We start from the raw sequence: 25,357 nt of genomic DNA on the forward strand, positions 1-25,357 counted from the left end.
ATATTTCAACTTGACATTAAAAAATTTCAAATAAAACTTTCTCCCTAGTTTAAAGAAAAAAGCCATTAAAAACTGTTTTAATTAACAAGTGAGATTTGTTTGCTAAAAATGACGGTTAGTTTGTGTTCAAGAATGATAAAGAGCGTTAGAATCAATCAATTATTTGAAAAAAGATAATAATGGGATAATTCAGCATTTCCCCCCTCACTGTATTTCTTGTCTGAAGAGCCAGGCACCAGGTTCGGTTTAGAGGGAAATGTCTGGTTCCATATACTTTACCTTAGCTTTTAATTCGGAATTAAAGTATTACATTTGAACAGCCGTCAGACAATTCGTTCGATATGCTAATTTGAGTCAACATAAAAAGGCAAAAATAAATGTTAAATAGTAAAATATCGGCATGATGTTGACTTTGTAATGCCAACTCCAACATGACTGAAATTTTGGGTATAGCCCTGCCTCCCATCTAGGTTTATTGAAAGGTTATCCTTAGTAAAGATGTTTCATATTAAAATATAATATGAGTTAAGTGACACATTTAACCACGAAGGCAAGTCAGTTTATAGCATGACAGTAGACAGAAGATAATATTCTGCAGTTTGTGACCCTCAAAATCCCATATAAACGGTTCTTCTAGTGTTTCAAGGGACACATTCACTATTATTAGATTTTTTTGTGGAAACACGACACACCGAATTCATTATATCTACTAGACTGTTGTTTCTTTAGTATTTGAATAGCCATCAGAGTTACATGAATTTTGACTACTTACACCCAAAGGTGCAATCACATTAACGCTATTGACAGTTGCATCCGAATTCCAAAATTGAGCACTTAAACGAGATAATAACGACTCCTGTTCTAGTTCAACTTGAGGATGAATTCCTAGGACTCCAACAGGAGTATTTTTAGCTTTTGAGCTTAATTCATTTATAGTCGGCTTCATTGAGCTTTTTGTAACAAGATCATCAATTGAAGATTGCACTTCAGCTGGCAGACAACTCTTTCCCCGTAAAACTGTGTCCTTATTTTTGTCCTGCGATTGAGCTTGATTAATTGCTTCAAGTTCCTTAGCATCCATATTATCTAACAACTGTTCTTTTTTGGTCTTAGAGCAATGAATCTCGGAATGGGATTCATCTGATCCTGAGGCAGCTGGACCGCTAGCAAAAGCAAATTCAGACCTTTGAATTTTATAATCTAAAGAGACGGGACTTGGAATTCCATTACAGGCATCTTTCCCACTCGACGCCTTTGCAGTGGATAACTGAAGTTTGTCAGATAAATTGTTTTCACTCCTTTTACAGCTTTTTTCCGTTCTTCCTCCCATTACTATTAAAGACTTATTTTCCTGAGCTCCACTTTTTGAAGCGGGTGTACTTTCCTTACCTCGTAAAGCATTTTTGTACCTTATATCTTTTGGCACTTGGACACAACTAGTTGACAGTACAGTTTTCTTGACTATTTCTTCTTTCACTGGGATGGTGGATTCACACTTAATTGGAGCTGGACCAACTGCATTATCCAGTGATAGGTCTGTAAGATTATCATAGATCGTGCTATTACTTCCAGCTAGTTCTAAAATAGGAAACACCTGCTCAGGAATTTTTCGGGCTTTGGGTGATGGAACAATATTATGTTTCGCTGAACAGGACACATCACCAACAGAATAAGCAACAACACAGGCATGATCTAATTTCCCAGGCATCATATTAATTCGTTGGCAAATTTGCTTTCTCCTATTTCTATGTTCTTTTGCATCTAATAGCTTATTTTCTGCATCATAGTATAAATCTTTATCTTCTAACACATTACGTTTAGCAGAGGTAAGCCTCTGTACGAACTCGATTAATATTTCACAAAGCTGTTTTGCCGTTTTACAACTTTCTCCTGATCCATCAATTCCATTATTAAGAATATCCTCTATTCTTCGCGAAGTCAGGTCATGCCGCTGCAGTGGGCTCACACTTTTAAGGCTGCTACCCAATTTCTCTCTTTTCAAACTAAAACTGCCTGATTTTGCCTTGTCAGATTCCTCCTTCTTATCTGCTGATGCAAATTTACCAACGACGGGATCTAAATTATCTGATATGCCATCACTGGTCATAAATATAATATCGTCCTTTTCCACGATTGTCATTGAGCAGGTGAGGTTGCTCAGTTCAGGGTTCTGTCCATCAACGGGTCCTAGAGCCCCTAGAGCGTCTCGCATATCTCGCGCAGAATCGATATTATGAGAACCTGAAACACAAAGTAGAGAATAATACTTTAAAGTACATGAACAAAACATTGGCTGCTGAAAATCAAAAGACAGTATGTTATAGAACATGAATTATACAGGTGACTGAAACAATTGAAATATGATTCTTTTTTTTCTAACTTTTCTTAACGACTTCTTTTGCACAAACAATAACTTCTTAGAAATACAAGGTAAACAAGGAAACCAATAAGGTACAAGGAAACCGATCAATCCAATCTATAGTTTAAGCTGGTAGTGAATGTGACGAGGCACATTCAGTAATTATGGCGAACATGACAATATACCCAATTTAGGTACTAAAAACACTTCTATAAGGACACTCAAACATTCGAACTAAGAGCACTTAACCACTTATAGAAAAAGGCACAGAGACTTAAATCTTCGGGTACGGGTGGGATTTTTCTTAGAGGGGGGGGGGTCAAAATGTAAAACCTGTTTGTAGGAAACAATATTCTAATATTTACGAGAAAAGAAGTAGACATCACTAGCGGAGGGAATCACCCCTACCCTCTAGTCCTGTTTACAGGTATGGTTAAAAAGGACGGACCTAAAATAGTGAATGAGAAATTATTATATAAGATTTCTGACCGTTACAGGGAACTGCCACAACTATTACTGACAACTCAATGCAGCACCAAGCCGCCTGAGGCCAACACAGATACGCACGCTCCTTCTCCATCCCAATCCATTCAAAGCCTTCCTTCTGACACCCTCCCAAGAAGTTCCCCTTTCCCTTCGATTTCTTCTTACGACACCCTCCCGCACCATTTAAAAGTAACAGAAACAAACCTCAACAGAGGTAGGACTATCGCTCACTAAACCTTCTAAAAGCTATAGCGGTCATACCCTTTTGTAATATTGTCTCAGTTATATCTCTTGCTAGTGAGGTTTTATTTTTAGTGCAAAAAACGAATTTAACAAACACTGCAACTATTCCTTCAGATCCGTTATTTTGTTTCTTTATTCTTTTACTTTTCGTGTCTATTTTTGAACTCCTTTTAGAGTCCAGTCCATCAATTAATTAACGCCGTAATTATTCTTTAAAATATCATTACTTGTCCTCTGCCTCCCAAAGTTAAATTCTATTCCACTAGCCAAATTGTTTAAAAAAGCTAAAGCACCTTTTAGCTTCGGGATTGACATACATTACCTGCTTCAGTTTTACCAAGGCGTTTAAAGGTTAGAGTTGGGAGGGTGGTGGTCTAAAAACCCTCAGAAAGTAAAAAGGAGGACAATTGAATGGAAACTAAAATATCAAACAATAGAAATATATCAAAAAAAAATATATAAAAAAAAAATATCAAAAAAATGAAATAGGCCAAATTTAGGAATTTACCATTGCATTCATTTTTATACAGGCGGGACCGTATCCAGGGTTTTTTCGGGGGGGGGGAGGGTTACAAAAAAAACTTTAAAAACATATTAAAAATTTGTTTATATTCATTTTTGTTACGTTTTTACGCGCCAGACAAACATTTCGGGGGGAGGGGGGTTCAAACCCCTGTTGAACTTGTGTGTAGGTATATTCATTAGGATTTGGACTGCTACACATTTTGGAAGGTATTTTTGAACTAAAGTAAGGTCAATTCTGAATCCTTCTCGACATCACTTCTGTTACAAAGTTTCCGCGTAAAAAAAATTGTCCAAAAACTTTTTCTTTATTTTCCATGATATTTACATAATTTGTATATTTTTCGCGACTTTAACGAATTCGTGAAAAACTCCATCGCAACTTTAAAACTAATTCGTTCACAAATACCAATTTAATCTACTAAAGAACATCATTCACTAAAACTACACAAAAACAGGTTAAAGCTGTTTAAACATGAGAGAAGAAAAGAAAATACGTCAAGGAATTTTGAACAAAATCTGAATACCTCAAAATTTGCGAAGTGCTGCAACCCCGTTTGACCAGTATTGCCAAAAAAAAATGTTTAAACAACAATTAAACGCTGTAGTTGTGAACCCCTTAAATCTTTTAAAACGATATTTCCCGTAAAAGAAAAAATAAGCAAAATGATGACACATTCCTTAAGGTTTGTCTCAAAATATTCTGTTTCTGTTTAAAACCATCTTTATTCTCTATTTCATGACCCAATTAATTTTGCCAGTTTTTAAATGCACCAAACGTACAAGCCAATGCTATATTAATTTACCCCAAAACATACAACCTAGCCAAATCTATGTTGTTAGTTCTATATTTGTAGTATACACAAGCTAAGGCTACAGTAGCCTAATTTGTCTCTAACTAGTATTTGTTGCCACATAAACCTCGCAAGCTTCGCTTATGTTGTGCTATTGATTAAGAAATGTTTATTTCTAATAAAATTGTTCTACTACTACTACTACTAAAACAACATACAAACAACATACAACATACTCAGTCCCTTGCATTATTAATTATAATCGCTGCCAAACAACTTAGAGAAAGACATATTTTTCTATCATAGTATGCATTGAAAAGGAAAAAAAGTTAGACTAATTCTCCTAATTATACAATTTTTGCCGCCTGAAGATGACCACGCCTTATTATTCTTGCTTGCAAGTGACTCTCCGTCAGAGGAGGAAAACCTAAACAATGCAATTGTGAAACCTACTAATGCCTGGGCTGTAAAGATGAATGGTCTAAAACGTCTTGATTAAAGTCCCTTTGACTGATGGTACTTTGCTACCAGATTTCAAGCGAATCCAGACATTTTAGTGTGGAAGATAAGCTGGACTCGATAAGCACCATATATAAGCACAACCTCGATTCCACCGTGTGAAGCACCATACGCCTCTGAAAATTAATCCCTCTCTCTCCTTGGCATCAGGCGATCACCCCTTAAGTTTCAAATGGAGCTGAGCAAAATCACAAAAAAACGTCAGGAAAGCGGAGTGCATCTATGAAAATCATCATTCTCATGTACCAACTGACCAAGGTATTTGACCCATTAATTCAGGATGGTCAGTGAAAAAAATTCTTCCTATCTTTATTCTGACAAGCTAGTGGTGGGGGTATTAGAGAGGACGCAAACCAACTTTGTGCCTCTCAACCGCCTAAGGCTAAACGGAAAGTAGGTCGTCCTCGGTTCGGTTGGGGTGGGAGGATGTCGTAAGGAAAGATTTAAGGGAAACAGGAGCTTCCTGTGAAGGTGTAAAGAGGGAGGCTTTGAGTAGATTAGGATGGAGGAGGAGCGTGCTTAGTTTTGTTGGCCTCAGACAATTTGGTGCTGCGGTGAGTTATTAGTAGCAATAGTAGAGGTAGTTCATGACTTGCATCGTTTTTGTATCAAATCAGGACTTAGCTCGTTTTTGTGCTGTCATCAACTGATTTTAAGCCCGATATACCCCGCACCAAGTTGACCAGCAGTTTCAAAATAGCGTATCTCATTAATGGAATTATTTCACGATTGATCCCAGCGTAATATTCTTTCATCGACCCTTCAAGGATTATTGACCAGAGATAAAAGAAATCATATCTTTCTTGTTTTTTTTTTCTTGCTGTGGGCCGAAATTCAAATAGCACTACAAAGAAATGACTAAATATCCGATTTTCTTAGGGAAGAGAACTGTTAAGGCTTAGGTACCCTTCCCCTAGCTCAGCCCAAAAATACAGAAAATGAAATAGCAAGCTTAGCTAAAGTTACAAAGAGAAATAACTTTTGCTGTATAAGTAAATGACAGCACTTCCGGGACCCTTGGAATATGGTTTTATTTTAGTCTCTAAGTTTTTCTATGTGTCTTTATGGAATGACAATTTCACGTCCCTTAACATGTCGAATCTTCTCATCGCCTTACATCTTAAGCACCTTCACTTTTCAATCTGCCCAATTGGAAACTACCCCCTGCTTGAATGAAGCATTCCACTTAAATGCAAAAAAAAAAATGATTAAAAGAAACAAAAAGTTGGTGGAATAATCTCTGATAATTATTCAGAGTAGTATCTAGAATCTCCCTGCTTCTACTCAGACTCTAAGACATGGACTATAAAACTCCACTTCAGCTTACAAAAACACATTCTCTGATCCACTCCCTATTTACTGTTGAATTTCTCAAGGAACTTTATTTGGACCACTTTTGTTTCTAGCACTTGTTAATGAAATTGGTAGTGAGTTCCCTCAAAGATGAAGACATGTGGATGACTTGTCGGTCCTCAAAGTTTGTCATAGACATATTAAGTGACCTCCTTAAAATTTAGCAGGTGCTCTTGCTTCGAATGAAGCTAAGAACCTAAAACCATGTACTTTTAAATGAAACATCATAAACTTCCCAAAATCTACTCCCTTTTTTCTAGACCCTACCCCATCCAAAATTCTAATAAAATAAGTTAAATTCCTTGGTGTCACAATTTCCAATGATCTTGAGCAGGATACACATGCTTTAAATATCACCAAACAAGCAAATGCTTCGTTATCCTTGTTTGAACTTCTGTATAAATTGAATCGTGCCTCCGTGTTTTGTGGTGAAGTCCCTCCGAGTTCACTTGTCCCTAGTCAGGCTGTTATTAAAATCCGCATGCCTAGTCTAGCCACCGCATTTTCTTAGCGAACTTAGCAACAAAATTGAGTCGGTTCTGAAGTACTCGCTCTCAGGATCATTTACAAAGAAGTAAAACGTCATAGTCCTTCCTTCTTGTAACTCCAAACCCTACTACCTTAAAAGAAAGGAGGGCTAGTATTTGCTTGCCTTTTGCCAAGTCACTAACCATGTATTTCGCTAAGCCCTGTCTTCGCCACTGAAACTCCCCTTCAGTACGCACTTACTCACCGATCCATGCTGTAGCTAAGGGGTTGCGAAATAGTTTCACTCCGTTTTCACAAGACACCTTAATGATTCTCGAAATCTGTTCTAAACTAAATAGAACTGCTTCATTTATTTTTATTTGTTCAGGTATTGTCGAAATAATTATTGTCACATCTCATATTTTTAGCGGGGGGGGGGGGGGCGCAACATAGTTTGAGCTCTAGTTTTTTTTCTGCTCAAGATTTTTTTTTTTACAACTCTGAAAAAGCTATGCCAGCTTTCTCTCTCACAGAGACTATCAATCTTGGCTTTGCTCCAATTATACTTTCAAGGTTTTAATAACTTTCACCGAATTTTTCACTTGGAGTAATCAACTGTTTCTAATTGCTTCTCTTATTTTACTCGCGTTATACTTGTGATTCTTGTTCGGATTCTAACAATTTTTAAATTAAAATAAAAAATTTCTCTATTTTTCCTCGTGACAGTCGTTTTATCAACAAAGAATTATCTTGTCTCTTACAATACAAGCAAAAAGAGCAATCCAGGCCCAAGGCAAAAGATATACATAGTTCTCAAAAATGTAATGCCATATTCATCAATCAAGCCCACAAATATTGGACACTTCAACTTCTTTGGAATAAAGAAAATCAGATGCATAGAAAAAGATAAAGAAAAGGCCAGGACAGAGTAGAATTTGCTCCCGCAACACAACCAGGAAAAATTTAATTATTTTTTAATTTGCACAAAAAAATATCCCGCTTAGAATTCTCGACAATCTTACTAAAAAAAAGAAAAAAATTACACAATAAAGCTTCCTAAAAAATTCTCATTCTTTGTGGATATTAAAACAAAGCTTTGGCAACAATAGTTGCTAAAAGAAGAAGAAGAAAAAAAAGACACGCCTTGTTTTATTAGCATAAAGGACGGCAGAGATAATGTGCCATCATTCTCATTGAATGGTTTCAGAATCGAAGGCCATCATAAATTCTAAAACTGATAAAACAAAATATATCTAGAAAGCGCAAGAGATATGCCTTGCATTATTACTAAATAGCAGGACGCAACAAGTATTCCATGGTTTTTTTTTTTATTAAAATAGAATTAAATGGCTTTAGAATCGAAGGGCAACACAAATTCTGCAAATCATAAGAAGAGAAATCTAGAAAATAACTTTAAAATCGACACCATTTCAGGTACACAGAGGGTGTTGAAGTAAGGATTAACGTCTAATTACTTCTAGTTTATTTCAATTTATTGCAGCGATTTTTTGAACGATTTATCAAACGAATTTAGAAAATAATAAGTTAAACAAGGTTACAATAGGTTCTAAGTTTAAAACCTCAGTTAATATTTCAACTATGAAATTCAAATAAGGTTGTCCAGTTAGTTTATCAAACTTATATTGCCTAGTCTGAACACAAAAAAAAACAACGAAAGTCAATCCGCAGCCCTTTTCTGGAGCTTTCTGTTCTATTTACTACTTTCCATTTACATTTTTGCTTCTTTCTTCAGTCTTACCATGACATTTTTTGCAATCTGTTTCATCACAATAATTGTTTTCTTCTTCGTTTATATGAATATGAGTTATATTATATAAGGAAGTTATAATTCCTTATATGAATTATATTATAATATGAAGTATCAAATGTTTAAGAGTATTAGATTATTATTTATACTAGTACAAATCTAAATCTGTATAGAGAGCCAAATAAAGAAGGATCTATGAAACCCAATTTCGTCTTGTATAACACTGAAGAATTTCCGCACACGAAAAAATATATTTATCAGTTTGTTTTTTTTTGTTTTAATATCAATTTTATTTGTCAATTGCCAACATTTCTTTGGAGTAAAAGTGAGGTCCGCCTATGAGAAATCGGTATTCTAAATGAGAAATTAAAACGTAAAGAAACGTTAAATCAAATTCTTCATGCTTGTACGTATCAAACAAATTTAAATGGAGACACTCATTATTTATTGTATGAAATTAAGAGAAGGAGAGGTGAATGCACCACCCCCCTCCCCTGGAATCTACGGACCTCGTAAATATGTGAAGAGGGAAAAAAACGTCTATTAACCTTTTATGTTTATTTAATATTTCTTTTTCATATTCTAAGCATTTTGATTATTATTGCAAAGAATTAGTCTTTTTCTGAAACTAATTTTTTAGATCAAATTGAAATAATTGAAGTCAAACTGAACAATACGACGACAAACAAAAGGTTTTTTTTATAGAAACGGGCCCCAAACTGGAGAGGACATGAAAAGAGAAAAATAACACTCTTATTTGGCGTAAAATCAATTTTTCTCTTTTCTTGTCTTTTCAACTGATTTTAGATCCGTTGCTTTGAGAATCTTTTTTTTTGCTTTTTGTCACGTTATTTTCCGTTTTCTTGTCTTTTTCAATAGCTTCAGGCCCATTTGTTTGGAATCTTTTTATTATTTTTGCAGACCAAATTGGTTAGGACATGACATTCCTGAGGTGCTTTTGACAATAAATTTTAACTGATAGAGCACCCCTTTATTAGCACCAAACCCATTCTTGGCACTCAATTTTAATTTGTGACATCCCATTAATTGGCAGAAAGACACTTTATGGAACTAAGTCTTGGCTTTTCGGCGACCCTATTTTGGGCACTAAATTTTTACTTTTTGAGATCCCTGAAAATTCAAAACCAAATTTACCTTTCGTAATTTCTCTCACGCCAGTTTTCCGATTATAAACATACGCCAGGGAATCACCAACATTGCAAATACAAGCAACATACTCGTCAGACCGGTCAAGAGGTGCAACAATGCAACAAGCGAGTGTAGTCAACGCTGCTTCTTCAAGAAGAATTAGACGATGGGCTGCATCAAACGATTGCAACAGAGACGTAAATAGGTCCTAAAAAACATATTATATCAAATCGACATATTACCCATCTATTTATAACCCTAACAATGCAATACTAAATAACAGTGGAGTAGAGAACAAAAAAAAAAACACAAAAGAAACATATTTAGGGTGTCCCAAAAAGAACGCCAGATTTGAATCTACTATAAATCGAATTTGTTTATATTTATTATTTATATTATATATTTACTATTTAACAATAAATATATAATATATTTATTATATACACAACAATAATATATTTATTATTATATTTACTATTTATTCATTATTATATTATTATATTTATTATTACGAATTTGTTTATAAGAAGCACACAAAAAAACACCATCCTCCTCAGAGTATGTTGCAATTAAACTTTGTAACATAATATCGGGCACATGCACCCCCCCCTCTTGCTAGCCCTACAGATACTTATTCTGTCCATGAAATTATATGCCTGAGAAAATTTGTCTGATTTTCAATAAAGGGGGAGGGGCACTCCCAAAAAATGACAAAATCTTATATATATATATATATATATTTATCACAGACGAATCGGTATTTAGTAAGGAAGAATCTGTCAGCCAGTTCGTATAGAACAAATGGTCATAAAAACTTCGAAAGCAGGTTTATTCGATCGGAAACTGTAAGTTCGCGTGTCTTTTTTTAAGGTAAAAAATGAAATGAGGACAGATGCCTGTACCCTTTTCACCCCCTCTTCTTTTTGAATTTGTTTGAAATCCAATCGTACAATTACTTTTAATCTGTATGATTGGAAGGCAAAAGGGCGACCCGAGAAAAGTGGGTACGAAAACAAGATAAGTCCTGACTTAGTACCAAAACGAGCCAAATGCAAGCTACAGACTGGCTAGATTTGAAAAAACAAGCTTCGTACAAACTAAATACAAACTTCAGATCATCCTGAAATAGTGAAAAAACGAGCCAAAGTTGATCTCATTGAGATCCCATTAAGTTTCGATCTCAAATTTGAGATCGATACTTAAGCTCATTGTATATACGTGCCGATTTACCCCACAAGCATATCCACAGGTTATTTATTTAACATTAATGATTCCGAATTCGGTTAAATTATAATAATATTTAGTTTGAAAAGCACAACATTTGCAAATAGGATTTTAGGTGTCAAAGTTATAGGAGTAGATGAATTGGTGAAAAAAACGAGCTAAATATGAATTCGGTGCAAAACAAATTAATTCTGGACAGTTTTTCGAATCTGTATATATGTCTGCTAATAACTATCTATTAATGAGAGCAAATTAACATTGTTTTATTTTTGGTTTGACTTGACGACAATTTTTACTTAAAAAGAGCATAGGAAGCGTCTACTTGCCTACTATACTGGAAGAGTAAATTCAGAAGAGGATAATAGAGTACACTAGAGGTGGTTACGAGAGATTATATCAACAAAATCTTTTTCTATGCATCTGATTTTCTTTAAATACAAAATTCCAAGAAAAACGACTTACAGAAGTAGTTAATTTTCTTAGGCCATTTTCAAACAATATCCGATTGAGATAATGAACAGATGCATAGACAGCACACCGAGCTGCTAATTTAGCCTTTTCACCCCAATTAACACCATCAGCCACGGCTAAGATGGCATTGTTCTCTCGAGCCAAAACTGCAAATGAGTCAGCTATTGGGTCACCTGTAAAAGAAATGCCTATAACTGCTATAGTCATTGCGGCACCAGCACCATGGGAAGAAGATAAGAGTGAAGGGATGGAGCTTCAAAAATAAATGGCACTTGTTTAATAATCCAATATTACTTCTATTATCTGTCTTAGTAAACAAGCAATAATTGTGTATATCCGTGTTCGATTTTTTTCTCGAATAGTAACACTTTCTGATTTGCAAAAATTATCTAAACAGGGCAAGATTTCGAATAAAATTAGTTTAGAGCCTTAATTTTGGAAAATCATTTTTCATATGAATGGCGTCACATTCATATGCTTTTTTCACATTCTGTTTCTTTTTATTAGTGTTTACAAGCTGGCTTAGAACAGTGGATAATGCGTTCGCGGATAATGACTTCGACTCTTGCAGCGGTCATTTAGAAAGTGCATCACAATGTAATTTGAAAGTCGATTCATGCGTTTGACTTCGACTCTTGCAGCGGTCATTTAGAAAGTGCATCACAATCTAATTTGATAGTCGATTGACGCGTTCGATTTCAACTCTTGCAGCGGTCATTTAAAAAGTGCATCATAATTTAATTTGATAGTCGATTCATGCGTTTGACTTCGAATCTTGCAGCGGTCATTTAGAAAGTGCATCACAATCTAATTTGATAGTCGATTAATGCGTGCGATTTCAACTCTTGCAGCGGTCAGTTTAGAAAGTGCATCACAATTTAATTTGATAGTCGATTAATGCGCTCGACTTCGACTCTTGCAGCGGTCATTTAGAAAGTGCATCACAATCTAATTTGATAGTCGATTGACGCGTTCGATTTCAACTCTTGCAGCGGTCATTTAAAAAGTGCATCATAATTTAATTTGATAGTCGATTCATGCGTTTGACTTCGAATCTTGCAGCAGTCATTTAGAAAGTGCATCACAATCTAATTTGATAGTCGATTAATGCGTGCGATTTCAACTCTTGCAGTGCATCCCAATTTAATTTGATAGTCGATTAATGCGCTCGATTTCGACTCTTGCAGCGGTCATTTAGAAAGTGCATCACAATCTAATTTGATAGTCGATTGACGCGTTCGATTTCAACTCTTGCAGCGGTCATTTAAAAAGTGCATCATAATTCAATTTGATAGTCGATTAATGCGTTCGACTTCGACTCTTGCAGTGGTCATTTAGAAAGTGCATCACAATTTAATTTGATAGTCGATTAATGCATTCGATTTCGACTCTTGCAGTGGTCATTTAGAAAGTGCATCACAATTTAATTTGATAGTCGATTAATGCGTGCGATTTCAACTCTTGCAGCGGTCAGTTCAGAAAGTGCATCACAATTTAATTTGATAGTCGATTAATGCGCTCGACTTCGACTCTTGCAGCGGTCATTTAGAAAGTGCATCACAATCTAATTTGATAGTCGATTGACGCGTTCGATTTCAACTCTTGCAGCGGTCATTTAAAAAGTGCATCATAATTTAATTTGATAGTCGATTCATGCGTTTGGCTGCGAATCTTGCAGCGGTCATTTAGAAAGTGCATCACAATCTAATTTGATAGTCGTTCGATTTCAACTCTTGCAGCGGTCATTTAAAAAGTGCATCATAATTTAATTTGATAGTCGATTAATGCGTTCGACTTCGACTCTTGCAGTGGTCATTTAGAAAGTGCATCACAATTTAATTTGATAGTCGATTAATGCACTCGATTTCGACTCTTGCAGCGGTCATTTAGAAAGTGCATCACAATTTAATTTGATAGTCGATTAATGCGTGCGATTTCAACTCTTGCAGCGGTCAGTTTAGAAAGTGCATCACAATTTAATTTGATAGTCGATTAATGCGCTCGACTTCGACTCTTGCAGCGGTCATTTAGAAAGTGCATCACAATTTAATTTGATAGTCGATTAATGCGTGCGATTTCAACTCTTGCAGCGGTCATTTTAGAAAGTGCATCACAATTTAATTTGATAGTCGATTAATGCGCTCGACTTCGACTCTTGCAGCGGTCATTTAGAAAGTGCATCACAATTTAATTTGATATTCGATTAATTCGTTCGACTTCGACTCTTGCAGTGGTCATTTAGAAAGTGCATCCCAATTTAATTTGATAGTCGATTAATGCGTTTGATTTCAACTCTTGCAGCGGTCATTTTAGAAAGTGCATCACAATTTAATTTGATAGTTGATTAATGCGTTTGACTTCAACTCTTGTAGCGGTCATTTAGAAAGTGCATCACAATTTAATTTGATAGTCGATTAATGCGTTCGATTTAATAGTTTGTCGGTGTAAGTTCTTAAAACAAACAGCTTCCAGGGCATCGAGGAAGAATTGGTGCCCTGGAAATTACATTCATTTATGATTGGTTAAGCTTATTGAGTTTATTTTTATTTTGTTTGGTAATAATGCATCAAATCAAAGCGAGAGGAAACCTTGGTGGTCTAACAGGAATTAAAAACATTAGCGCTTAGAAAAATTATAAACATTAAATGTCATTTTTCTTCAATTTATTTTCCTTTATATTAAATTTGAAATTCAATATAAAAGTTCTGCACTTACAAGAATTCAATTTGAAATTTTTGGAAGAACGCCGATTCTTTGACTTTAAAATTATTGACTATGAAATAGTCAGAACGAGCCTAGTATAAACTATGCAGACTAACAAGATAAACTATACAGATAAACTATACAGACATCATTTGTATCCTTTCAGCAAATGTGGTTCTCTCATATTCAGTCAGATTTGAAGCAACAGTAAAAAAATTAATACAAAAATCATCGCAACAAATTTTTTTTTTATTTGGGGTTTTATAATAAAGGGTATGATTTTACTGAATGATCCCAGATAGCATTGGTTGTTCTTAATTTTTCGAGACAGACTTGAGTTTTCTTTCTTATTAGTATCACATGCTACTATGATCAAAAATTTTGAGCCTACCCTAGCAAACCTCATCTAAATCCAGCAAAATGACATAGATTGCTTTATTTTGCACCCCTCCCGCCATTCAAAAGAACACGCCCTTGTACCATATGTTCTAGTGTTCTTTTTAATAGAGACGATTATATATTTTCTTTGTATAACAATGCTCAAAAAGAATGTTGGTTTAGGAATGTTGGCTGTTATTTAAGTAAAATTAGAAAAAAAAGAAAAAAATGTTGTGGATTACTACTAACCGTGGTTTGCTTTTTGCTAGGCTGCAATTACGGCTGAAAACTTGATCCGGCATATATGCCAACTATTAATAGCAAAGGTACAACTTATTGCATATTTCTTATTCTTTAATTTTCTGCCCGATAAGTACGGAAAATCCTAAAAAGTTTATACACAAAATATTTGTGATAGAAAACTCTAGGTTTTCCCGGGGAAACCCCTGCCCTGTTGAATCTCACTTCTCTTCCCACGAATCTGGTAGCCAACTGAATCAAAATATCTTATGAAAAAGTGTTTCATCAAACTTTAAATATAATTAAAAAATTTTAAATAACAATTTAGTAAATATAAAGAAATTTAGAAAACTAAAACATTATTAACTCACCAGACTGAAGGGATGTTACAGGATTAACTTCATACAATGATACAGCAATTCCATAAGCTCTTTCGGATGGACAAGTCCAATTTTCAATACCACCAACAAATCCATCATCTTTAAGAGTTCTTTGAAAAAGGTCATGATTTTCATTTTGGTCCGTTTTAAACCCTCCCATTTTATTCGTAACTGTAGAAGTGTCAGTGTCTTTATCCAAGTCAATAAAAGAGATATCAGGTTCTTTAGATGTAAAGTGAGAATTGACAGGATTGACTGATTCAATCCCTTTATCTGGGCCAGTTTGAGTGGCCACAATACGGGATTTCAGGTGAGCAATCTTCAAACGAGGCAAATCTTCACCAGTCTTACCGTAGGTAATCACAGGCTGATCAGGTCTTGATTGGTCACTAAAATAAAATTTTATAACATATTTCAATAAACTAAACATTAAACAAACTATTGATTAATGTCATACACAAATCCATAGTTTTGAACCATGAATAAAATCTCCAATAATGAAGTACACAGACATTATAGCAGAGGACAAACAACATGAACCTAGATCTAATTAAATTTATTAGCACCATAAGGCACCCGTGTGAAAAAGAGGGAGGGGGGCTAGGCTATTCAGGCATCTCGATGCGAGGACACCCGTTAAGAAACAAAGAGCGCATAATGTAGTTCATTTTTGGTCCATGAGTTCTTTTTTTACGTTTTCTTTCAGTTTATTTGACCTTTATTCAATACATTTACTACACTTAATAGTACTAGATAGATAACAGAATTACTGATAATAAAAATTCTTGTTAAGATTCGAACTTTCATCTTAATGGACCTTTAGCTACAGGAATCTGGAGAATTAACTGTCAAATGTGTGTGTTTTGATGTTTAAACTTCTGCATAGTTAAAAATAGCAGCCATAGTAAAACTAAAAAAGATATATACTGAAATTCTAAAACTTCAACCTAGTGTTAACATAGTAAAAATAACTGTTCAATACAAACAGTGAAACATCAAATAAGTCTCAGGATATTTCGGTCACACATACAATTGCCGTCAACAGCAGATAAACTCTACCATATACAGTAGATCATCATCATCATTATATATATATATATATATATATATATATATATATATATATATGAATAAATATAATACTCATTTACATATAACCCCCCCCCCCCCCCTATCGCAAGGTTGGGCAACAGGCTTGCTACTTGTGCCTGTAAAAAAAAAAAATCCAGCAATTGAAACGTTGATTTGACGTCCTATTCGCCAGCAATGACTGGAGGATCTTTAGGTGTTTTATTTTAATCCAAACATCTTAGAACGTGGACCATTCTATGCCCTCTCTAGTCACGTGAACAATCTTTTCAACGATAGCAGTAGACTACTAGAATATCGATCAGTGAGAGGAATAGAGACTCATCAAAACTTTAGAACTTACAACATACAGGCTAGGCACCATTAATATTTTACTACTAATACTTTCATATTATATATATACTTTCACTGAGAAGAAAGACCCTCCCTTCAAATACGCTCAGTTCCAAAGACCAACACAGGAAAAACTAGACCTATAAGTTAGGTTTTCTTAGTTTTCCAACCTTCCCTTCCCAAAAAAAACACTGCTGATATCTGAACCATACTTATGTCTACCCAAGAGTTGGAAAATATGCTTTCCCTTTGATAGTCAGTTATTCCAGTAACTGAGGGCCTTCAATAAGGAGGCCCTTCTATGTGGTAACTGACTGGCAGATAAAGTCTTTCAATATATATTCCAGCCCAAATGCTTCCTCGTGAGGGTGATTAGCACAAAGAAAGTAAGAAAAAGTTACTTTTAGCACCTAACTCTTCTACGGATTGAAATTTTTTTAAACCCTCAGAGTGAGGATAACTTACCTGTAAACTCCCACTGGTTGTGAGAACCATGTCAACATTCTACAACATGGCAGATTGACATGGTTGTCATATCTAAATTCTGTTCAACTGTCACATATACGTGTGTTTAAAAGTGCATTTTTTGTGCGTTTTCAACCCATTCCCTTGGAAAAATGTACTGATATCCCTAATTGCATACACAGAGCCATTCTCAAAAATATGCACACCACACACTAAAATTCATATGAATTCGACTATTTGGCCTTAAAAGGTTGTCATGTTGTCTGTCCAGAAAAAGATCTTTTTGCTTGTACTTAATTAATATTCTTGATAAGTGAATCTCCTTCCAACCCCCCACTTTTACCACTCACAGTGTAATGTTTATCTTAAAAATTCTTAACTCCCTTTGTATAGCCATTTTATTCTTGATTTTAAATCACAAGAGTCCCATTTCCAAACTCTACTAATTTTGATTGTTTTTAACCTTTTCAACACGTTAAATTCCGGAGCTAAACGATCCTTTTATACATCTTATCTGTGTGTGGTGTTTCTTAACTCTGAAAAGTGAACCTGTCCCATCTAAGCATGTGATAGTCATTATTCGTAGACAAATCTTATCTTACGCCTATGCCATTGATACACAACATGGTGTATGCATTTGTAATCATAACCAGTAAGTAAAAAGGAGTACCTGGATAAATATGAGCACAAGAAGCAGGACCCCACGCCAGCATGGCAACACGAGGGGTTCTTATTATTCTTATCTGATGTAGAATGTTTTTTCTTCTGACTTTCGTCTGATTTTGATTTAGAGGGTATGTGTCCACCACTTTTACTTCGAAATACTTGATTTTTTCGACGTTTTTCGCTTATGCTGCTAGATTCACTTGCATCATCTACATTTGATGAAAATGATAATTGCCTTATTAGGCTTGTTACTTTCTTTGATATTGAAGACATACTGAAAATAAAACAGAGATAATATATTTATGGTTCAACTATAACTTTTATCAGAAATAATACTCTAGTGTAACCTGTTTGTTACAATCCTTCAATGTTTTTTTTTCTGGAGCCACTTCATATGAAAGAGGTGGTCGAAGAAATTTTGGAGGGAGCTCATTTGATTTGAAACAGAAAGCTCTAGCATTCTTTTAAATAGTATGGAATGATTGGAGGGCATCCAGCCCCCCTCCCATACACTTCCCCCCATAACTTCTAAAGACATCCAATAAAAATTTTAAGATATCAATTTTGGTCAAAATAGTCCAATGAATATGCCTATGGAGATGAAATGATTCCCAGAGACTTGTTTAAAAATTTGTTTTATAATGGAAAAAGGGAGCTTTTGTAATATCAAAGAAATTGCCAAGAGTGTTAAATAGAAACATTCAGTGAATATTGAGGGTGACTTTGAACTAAATCAAAAGACACTACGTGCATCCAGGTTGTCAAAAGGGCATATCTGAAATGATAGAGAGAAAAGCAATCAAAAATGGGGTTTTTAAGGCCAAACGAAAATGTCGAAAAAAAGCAAATATTTCGAGAAAATGATCGCCTCTCTTTTTAAAACGCAACAAAAAAATTCAAAGAAATCAACATTTTTGATCGCTTTTTCTTTTTATTATGGCTGGCCCATGTGGTTTAAGAAATTATCTTTATCTGCAATATCTTAGATACAGCAAAGAGTATTAAGCTGAAACTTTGAGAGAATGTTGAGGGGCTATTCAGATAAGTCAAGACACTATTTGCACCAAGGATTTCAGAGAAGCATATCTACAATATCTCATGAACAGCTAAGGGTATTAAGTTGAGACTTTCAGGGAATGTTGACGGGAGTTTTGAACAAAATCAAAAGATATGATATGCAAACATGCTGAAAAAAAGGTGTACGCACAATATCTCAGGAAATGCTAAGCATATTCCATTGAAACTTTCAGGAATTGTTAAAGGAGATTTTGAACTAAATCTAAGAACACTATGTGCATCCAGGTTGCCGAATGACCATATGAATATGTATTTATGATATTAGCCAGTAATAACAACTTCGCATTAAAAACAAAAAGAAATTCATTAAAAAATATTTTCTGAAAAAGGAGTTTTTCAAAGAAGTCATATATAAAAACTTGATAAAACCCTAGATGAATGATCGCCAAGCAAATTGATGTCTTTTCACTTCAGAAATCAAAATAGCACCAAAAGATAAAGATAGCAAATACTAACACAGATAAATGAATAAATCCTAAAATAAGTAAAAATTATAATAATTAATCTAGTCAAATTTCAACAGACAGAAATTACTGCAAACAAGAGAAAGGCTACTGAGTATTGCCCCCTCTAAACATTCTAAACAAGACAATAAAGAAACTCAAGTAGAAGAAAGAATAGAGCAATTCCAGCCAGTGGAAAAGCAAAAATGCAATACAAATATTTCCACCAACATCTCTGCTCAGCTGCCCTCAGTGCAAAAATAAAAAGTAGTAAAACACTATAAATAAGCAGCCACTAAAATAAAATAAAAACAAACCTTAAAAAAACCCACCAAACTTCAAATAGAACCTTTCTACACAACAGTGAAAGGGTAACTCTTTTTTATATTTAAGACTGTAAAAAACAGTCATTAAAATAAAAAAAAAAAAAAACATAAAGAACAACCACTAAAATGAAAATAAACCCTTTCCATATAATACTGAAAGGATAGCTGAGAAAAAAATAATCTGATATTGAATGGCTATTCAAGAAACTAAATCTGATTTCATTTTATTTAATACATTTTTAAAAGTCAATTGCTTTCCCAGTCTGGTATATAATGGGGGTCAAATAACTTTTTCTGGTATGTTTACTAAGGGAAAATTTTTTTGTGTATATATTTCTTTATTTCAACTTAATTTCTCTGAAAACTTGCAATAGTCCTTAAACAGAGGCAATCAAGGAGGTATTTTTAAACAAAATGAAATAATGTAGGTCGTTGTGCACATGTTGTGCCAAGGCGAAATCAAAATTCAGGCCTTTGGCACAGTTTCATGGCTTTGTCAATTGAAGGTCCAACAACAACTCTCCAAATTGCTGATTTGTTTTACCAATATAGAAGCAACTGCAAGAACAGGGGATCCTTTAAACACCACTCCCCAGTATGGGGCTGATTTTATCTTTCCCAGAGTTTTAAAAAGTCTGTAGTTTATTGGAGTTACTGAATACTAAGTTCAGGCTATGTCTTAAAAAAAAAAAAAAAAATTAAGTTGATTGCCCAGTTTTTGAAAATGGGGCAAAATTTAAAAATTTTTCTTTTTGCCTACCAATGAGATACTTTCAATTAGAGAATGTGTTGTTTTAGTATCCTTTGATGTTTTTGACCTTTTCTCTATAATTGATTTCGGCAAACTTATGGGATATCCATTACAAAGCAGAATGTCCTTTATGTAGGCTAGGCTATTGAAGTTCTGAGACTATTTGTGCTTCAGAACAAATCCATATTGTACATTTAACCAAGAAAATGCCCACTCCTCTTTTTACACAGGGGGGGGAGAAGAAAAATACAAATATCAATAAATCTGTGTGAGTTTCCCATATATCAAAAACTCAAGGCTCAGAGACTTCTTGGAAACTAAAGCATCTTAAAAAAGGAAATTTGATATTTTCTTCAAGTTCTAATGTGAACTGAAGATTTGAATCAAATGTGTTAAGATGTGCCAAAAAAATAGGTAATTGTTTCCATGAACCCAAACAGAAATAAAATCATCCACAGACCCCCCAAAAATGGGATTTCAGAGGAAAACTCTTCAGTGCAGTTTTTGATATATTCTGTGTAAAAAGTGGGCAGAAAAGGGGCCAGGCTAATGCTCATTGGTAGACCCATGATTTGGGTAAAAAATCGATTATTATGTTGTAAATATAAGGAAAAACCATTGCAAGGGTGAGGAAGATGTACAATAGTTTCAATATCTAAAGTTTAATAGTCATTTGTGGTTTTTGGTCTCTAGTTTTCTTTAAAGAGCAAGTTCACATTTTCTGATACCATAGGAGGTACACACAGAGATGGCATCGAAACTCGCCAAAATCTTGTCTTTTTTATTTCAAGGTCTTTTAATTATGTGAGCTGAATTTTTTATGTAAAAATTTTGAATGGACATAAAAGAACAAAAAAATTGCAGACAATGATTTTCCTATTCTGGCAGGAAGTGGTGATCAAGTCACCTTAAGAATCATCATATTAATGCGCGCCTTGGAAGGAACTCATTTTCCATAGAGATGGGTCACTTGATACACTTCAAGACTAGAAACAAGTAAAAGCCCATAAGACTTCAGCTTGCAAGCTAACTCATTCACTTCTTTGAGATATTGATCAATTTGCTTATCAGGTTTATCATACTTTTTTTCATCTTCTCAAAAATTCATGACAATCTCTTGAATGGCCAAGGCAATGTCCACAAAATCCTTCAAAGCCCCAAATCTCTGTAAGTGATCAATGGTCTTTTTCAAGAGGGCATCAACAATTGCTCATTTTTGTTTTAAGAGCCCCCCCCCCCCCCTTTTCTAGCAATGATTCTTCAAGTCTATCTAGCTCTTTTTTTTATAGAGATATTAACTAGGTTTAGCTGCCTTTCTCTCTCTTGGACACTTTGTCCAGAAGCTTGTTCTGTAGCATTGCTCTCCACATAGTCTTAGTATTTTGATTAAGCCAACCTAGTCAATGTCAACAACTCTTTGGGAATGGGAAATACTTTGTGTTTGCCTCCATATGTGTTAAATTTGTCAATCACACACAGCTTGACATTCTAAACTCTTTCTGACATGAAGGGTCTGTCAGACAGAATAAGTCTTCCCAAGAGAAAAAATACCAATCTACATAAGCTTTGCCATGTGATAATGCAATGCAGCTTTCAAAAGCTTCAACAAAAGCATATACTTTTGTCCACCATAAGCATGCATCATGGAGAAGATTTGAAGCCAGTAGTAGTGAACAAGCAATGGTGTTGGTTCTACTGAGTTCTTGGCTTGCAGCAGTATCCACTCACTTCTAACATCATCAACACTTACTGCTACTGGGTTCTCTCAAGCAAGCACAATTATATCTGACAGACTTCTAGCTCTTCTCCTTTCAGTGGGATCCATGCACCTAAGCCCTTGAAGGTGGCTAACATGACAGAAAAAAAACCTTTGGCAGCCTGCACAATGATAATTAGATTAGTCACTGTCATAAATGTCCAACCACTGCTCATTTGATGTGTTGCAATCCTCCAACTTAAGAGGAGCACCAATATGCCTTAGTTGTACATATGTGTATTTTTTTAGTCCTTTAAAGCCTTACCTTTGGCAACTAGTTGGGCCCTAATTGCATTTATGGTGGATGGTAAATCAGTGCAAATGTGCAGTGCTGAACCTTTTAGTTTATCCACTGATTTCATGATATTAAGAATGTTTTACTCCTTGCTGCAAGAGAAGACAACAGGCAGTGAACTAGGTTTCTTGGCATTCTCACAAACAGAAACATTGCTTAGTTTTTGCTTGACTCTGAATGATCTAGTAATCTGAATAAACTCTTTCATCTACAGAGAACTTCTGAGTAAATCCTGAAGATTTTGCTCAGGGGTTTCACCATTTTTTTTCTTTTCCTAAACTGTGTACAACAAGGTTAAGCTGGTCTTTAACTTCTAGTTCTAGTAATTATTGCTCCTGATGTTTAATCCTCAAGTTCAGTTCAGAGATTAGTTTGTCCTTTTCCAAGAGCTTTGAATTCAGTGACTGAATTTCAGACTTCATTTCAGTGAACTGTGCAGATAACTGATCTTTAATTTCTGATTGCAATGCAGAAATGGCCACAAGCCAAGCTTCAAAGACAAGTCCTTAAGGGCTTTCTCTAGAGTAATCTGGGTGACTGACATTATCCTTTCCTGTAATAGCACAATAATAGCTGCCAAGGTTAAATTGCACTAAATGGACAAAAGCCCTGCTTGCTTGGCTATTGTTCATGCTTATTTCACTTAAAACTGGCCAAACAAGTTGACAGATTAGAACCTTTGCAAATGAATGGTAAATTGGTAAGTTTAGGCTTTTTATCAGTGCTTGTTATGGCTATCCACATAATTAATTCAAGCAAAAGCACTGAATTAATGAATTATCAAAATCTAGGTCAAGTTCAAAGCAAACTGGATATCAATGTATAATCCTCTTAAAGTTCACTCATGTCAAGAACTCACTTGGAAAAATTATGACTTCACCAATGTGAATGCAGATAGGTGATAGCCTAATACCCAATATAAGCTAGGTGTTATCTCATCAATACTGAATACTAACAGAACACTTGGTTTCTAAACAGTTCTTCATACAGTGGTAAATTTCATCAAAATCATGGGGGGATGGAATTGGCTTGGGAGCAAGCTAAATTCTAAATCAAGTGAAAATCAAAGTAAAAACTAAAAAGAATAAGGCATTTGGTACCATAAAGGTACTATCTAGTACTACAAAAGAAACTTTTATAGTACTATAAAGATAAACATAAACTAAAATAATTGACCTATTTCTGTTGATGTTTGAATTATGTAGATTATCTTAGTTTTAACAAGATTTGAGAAGAAACTAAATTTCAGCTTGGGGGGGGGGAGGCAAACTGGGGTCTGGGAGGGAAAAAAGGCTATACCCATCCTAGCCTTCTCTCCTTGTCTAGATTCATGGATATGGAAATACACTTTTGATGGAAGTAATGATTAAAGATTGACCTAGGCTAGAAAAAGTGGTGAAAGGCAAGTAAAATGGTAAACAATATTTCTCTTTCAGCTAACATATTCGTTAACATTCAAAAAACTTACTATTTCTTACTAATTATTTCAAATATGAGACTTGCTAGAAAGAAGAGCTGAGTAACTACCCTGCAGATCTTGTCTATACCATTTAGCCTATTCAAATATGCCAATGTCATACCTTATTTACTGGCTCCTCAGGAAACCAAATTATCAAATGAAAATATTACATAAGTGCATTGCAAGACATATAATTCTAATTTTACTTAAAGAACCTTTGAGATATTTTTCGAAAATTCACAAGGAAAAGTTTCCATTCGTATTTGGATGGAAAGTAGGTTCGACATTTTCTATGTGTTTTGACGCAAAAAATATATAAACAGGTAGCGTTGTACAGTGCTGCTACCATTTATTGTAAATCATAGGCACCTACAGGGAGTGGGGATCGGTATGGCCCCTCTGGAAATATGGGGGCACAAAGTAATTCATAAGAAACAAAAAAACAAACATGATTGTGCACCCATTGTTACTTGCCTACCTTTAGCTATTGACCCTTAAAAGGGGCAAGATGATTTCGAATCTGTGGCTGAATGACCCTATCCCGGCTTTCCAAAGTAATTTTGTCTAGAGAATGAGGCCGGAATAAAAAAAAGATTGCTGATATTAATAAGTGGCAATTAAAGATTGACCTTTTTCAATAGTGAAAGAATAAAAATCTGAATCTCGACAACTTCACATCAAAGTGATAGCTTTTTATTGTGAATCCAAATATTTAAAATTCTGGAGTTTGACTTTCGATGGAAATAGACCATCAAGCATATTTTATTGTTCCATTTTCGCCGATAGTTATTGTATTGATCTGAAGGTTTACTTTGTAAAACCTATGATTTTCTATAGTAACGAAACCTGAAGGTGTTAAATATTTCGGGTTTTTGGTTTTCAAAATCAATTTCAAAATATTAACATCGCTTAATTATATCAAACACTTAGAATATTGCCCAAAAGTGTCTAGCACTAGAAATGTTTTATGTGATTTTTCCAGTCTTTGTTTTAGTTATTTACTTTCAACAAAGTACATTGAAAATGCTTAATTTCTTACAGTTAAGGAGTTTGCAGGCTTCAAATATATCAGTGTTCAATAACCAAGCTCAAGTACAGATAAGCTCAAGCTCAAGTATAGACTCATGTGGCATCTTATTTTTTGTAATTACTTCAATTTTTTAATTTTATACACCTTGCTTTACTCGACTTACTTCTTTCATTACATTACAATTTTTGTCTGAATGTTCTTGTACCCATCAAAATGCCAGACAGCGCGTTGAAATACTGCCCGTTTTTCTCATGTTATCAAGTTTATCATAATCATAGAACTAAGCCATTTAATGTAGTGTGATCAGGGCTGTAAACCAGGATTTTTTTTCAAGGGGGAAGGTTTACAGAAAAAATTTCATGGGGGGGGGGGTGTTCGCAAAAAACTTGAAAAAATGCATCAAAATTTTTCATAGTCATTTTCGTTATGTTTTCTACGAGTTGGACAAACATTTGGGGTGGGCGGGGGGCAATTCTCCTAGTCTCCCCTGGATATAGCCTTGAATGTAATAGGATGTTTCCGTGACAAACAATTTTATTCCAACTTGTTTATTTTTTCTCAGTTTAATTTGAGCATTGAAAAGGAGAGGGCTAGTTTGACACATATTTTC

General features: G+C 34.7%; 1 protein-coding gene across 1 annotated transcript; it reads right to left on the reverse strand.

Annotated features, from left to right (window-relative positions):
- Nucleotides 1–62: 62 nt before the first annotated feature.
- On the reverse strand, nucleotides 63–24,007 carry LOC136035031 (uncharacterized). The gene is made up of 6 exons (XM_065716623.1): nucleotides 23,839–24,007; nucleotides 17,615–17,884; nucleotides 15,049–15,446; nucleotides 11,348–11,529; nucleotides 9,668–9,869; nucleotides 63–2,241 (listed from the first exon to the last, which is right to left on the reverse strand). The coding sequence occupies exons 2-6, from the start codon at nucleotides 17,881–17,883 to the stop codon at nucleotides 710–712; spliced, it is 2,583 nt and encodes an 860-aa protein (XP_065572695.1). The 5' UTR covers nucleotide 17,884; nucleotides 23,839–24,007; the 3' UTR covers nucleotides 63–709.
- Between the last annotated feature and the right edge of the window lie 1,350 nt (nucleotides 24,008–25,357).

The sequence above is a fragment of the Artemia franciscana genome, chromosome 13, assembly GCF_032884065.1.
Source record: "Artemia franciscana chromosome 13, ASM3288406v1, whole genome shotgun sequence".
NCBI lineage: Eukaryota > Metazoa > Arthropoda > Branchiopoda > Anostraca > Artemiidae > Artemia > Artemia franciscana.

What these genes read in the sequence shown, in the direction of transcription:
- LOC136035031 (XM_065716623.1), bottom strand. Translation starts at nt 17,883, where the DNA reads ATGTCTTCAATATCAAAGAAAGTAACAAGCCTAATAAGGCAATTATCA. An exon ending in TGTAACATCCCTTCAGTCTG is followed by an intron (nt 11,530 to 15,048) that starts GTGAGTTAATAA and finishes TTTCTTTTACAG; the next exon opens with GTGACCCAATAGCTGACTCA. An exon ending in CGTGAGAGAAATTACGAAAG is followed by an intron (nt 2,242 to 9,667) that starts GTAAATTTGGTT and finishes TTTGTGTTTCAG; the next exon opens with GTTCTCATAATATCGATTCT.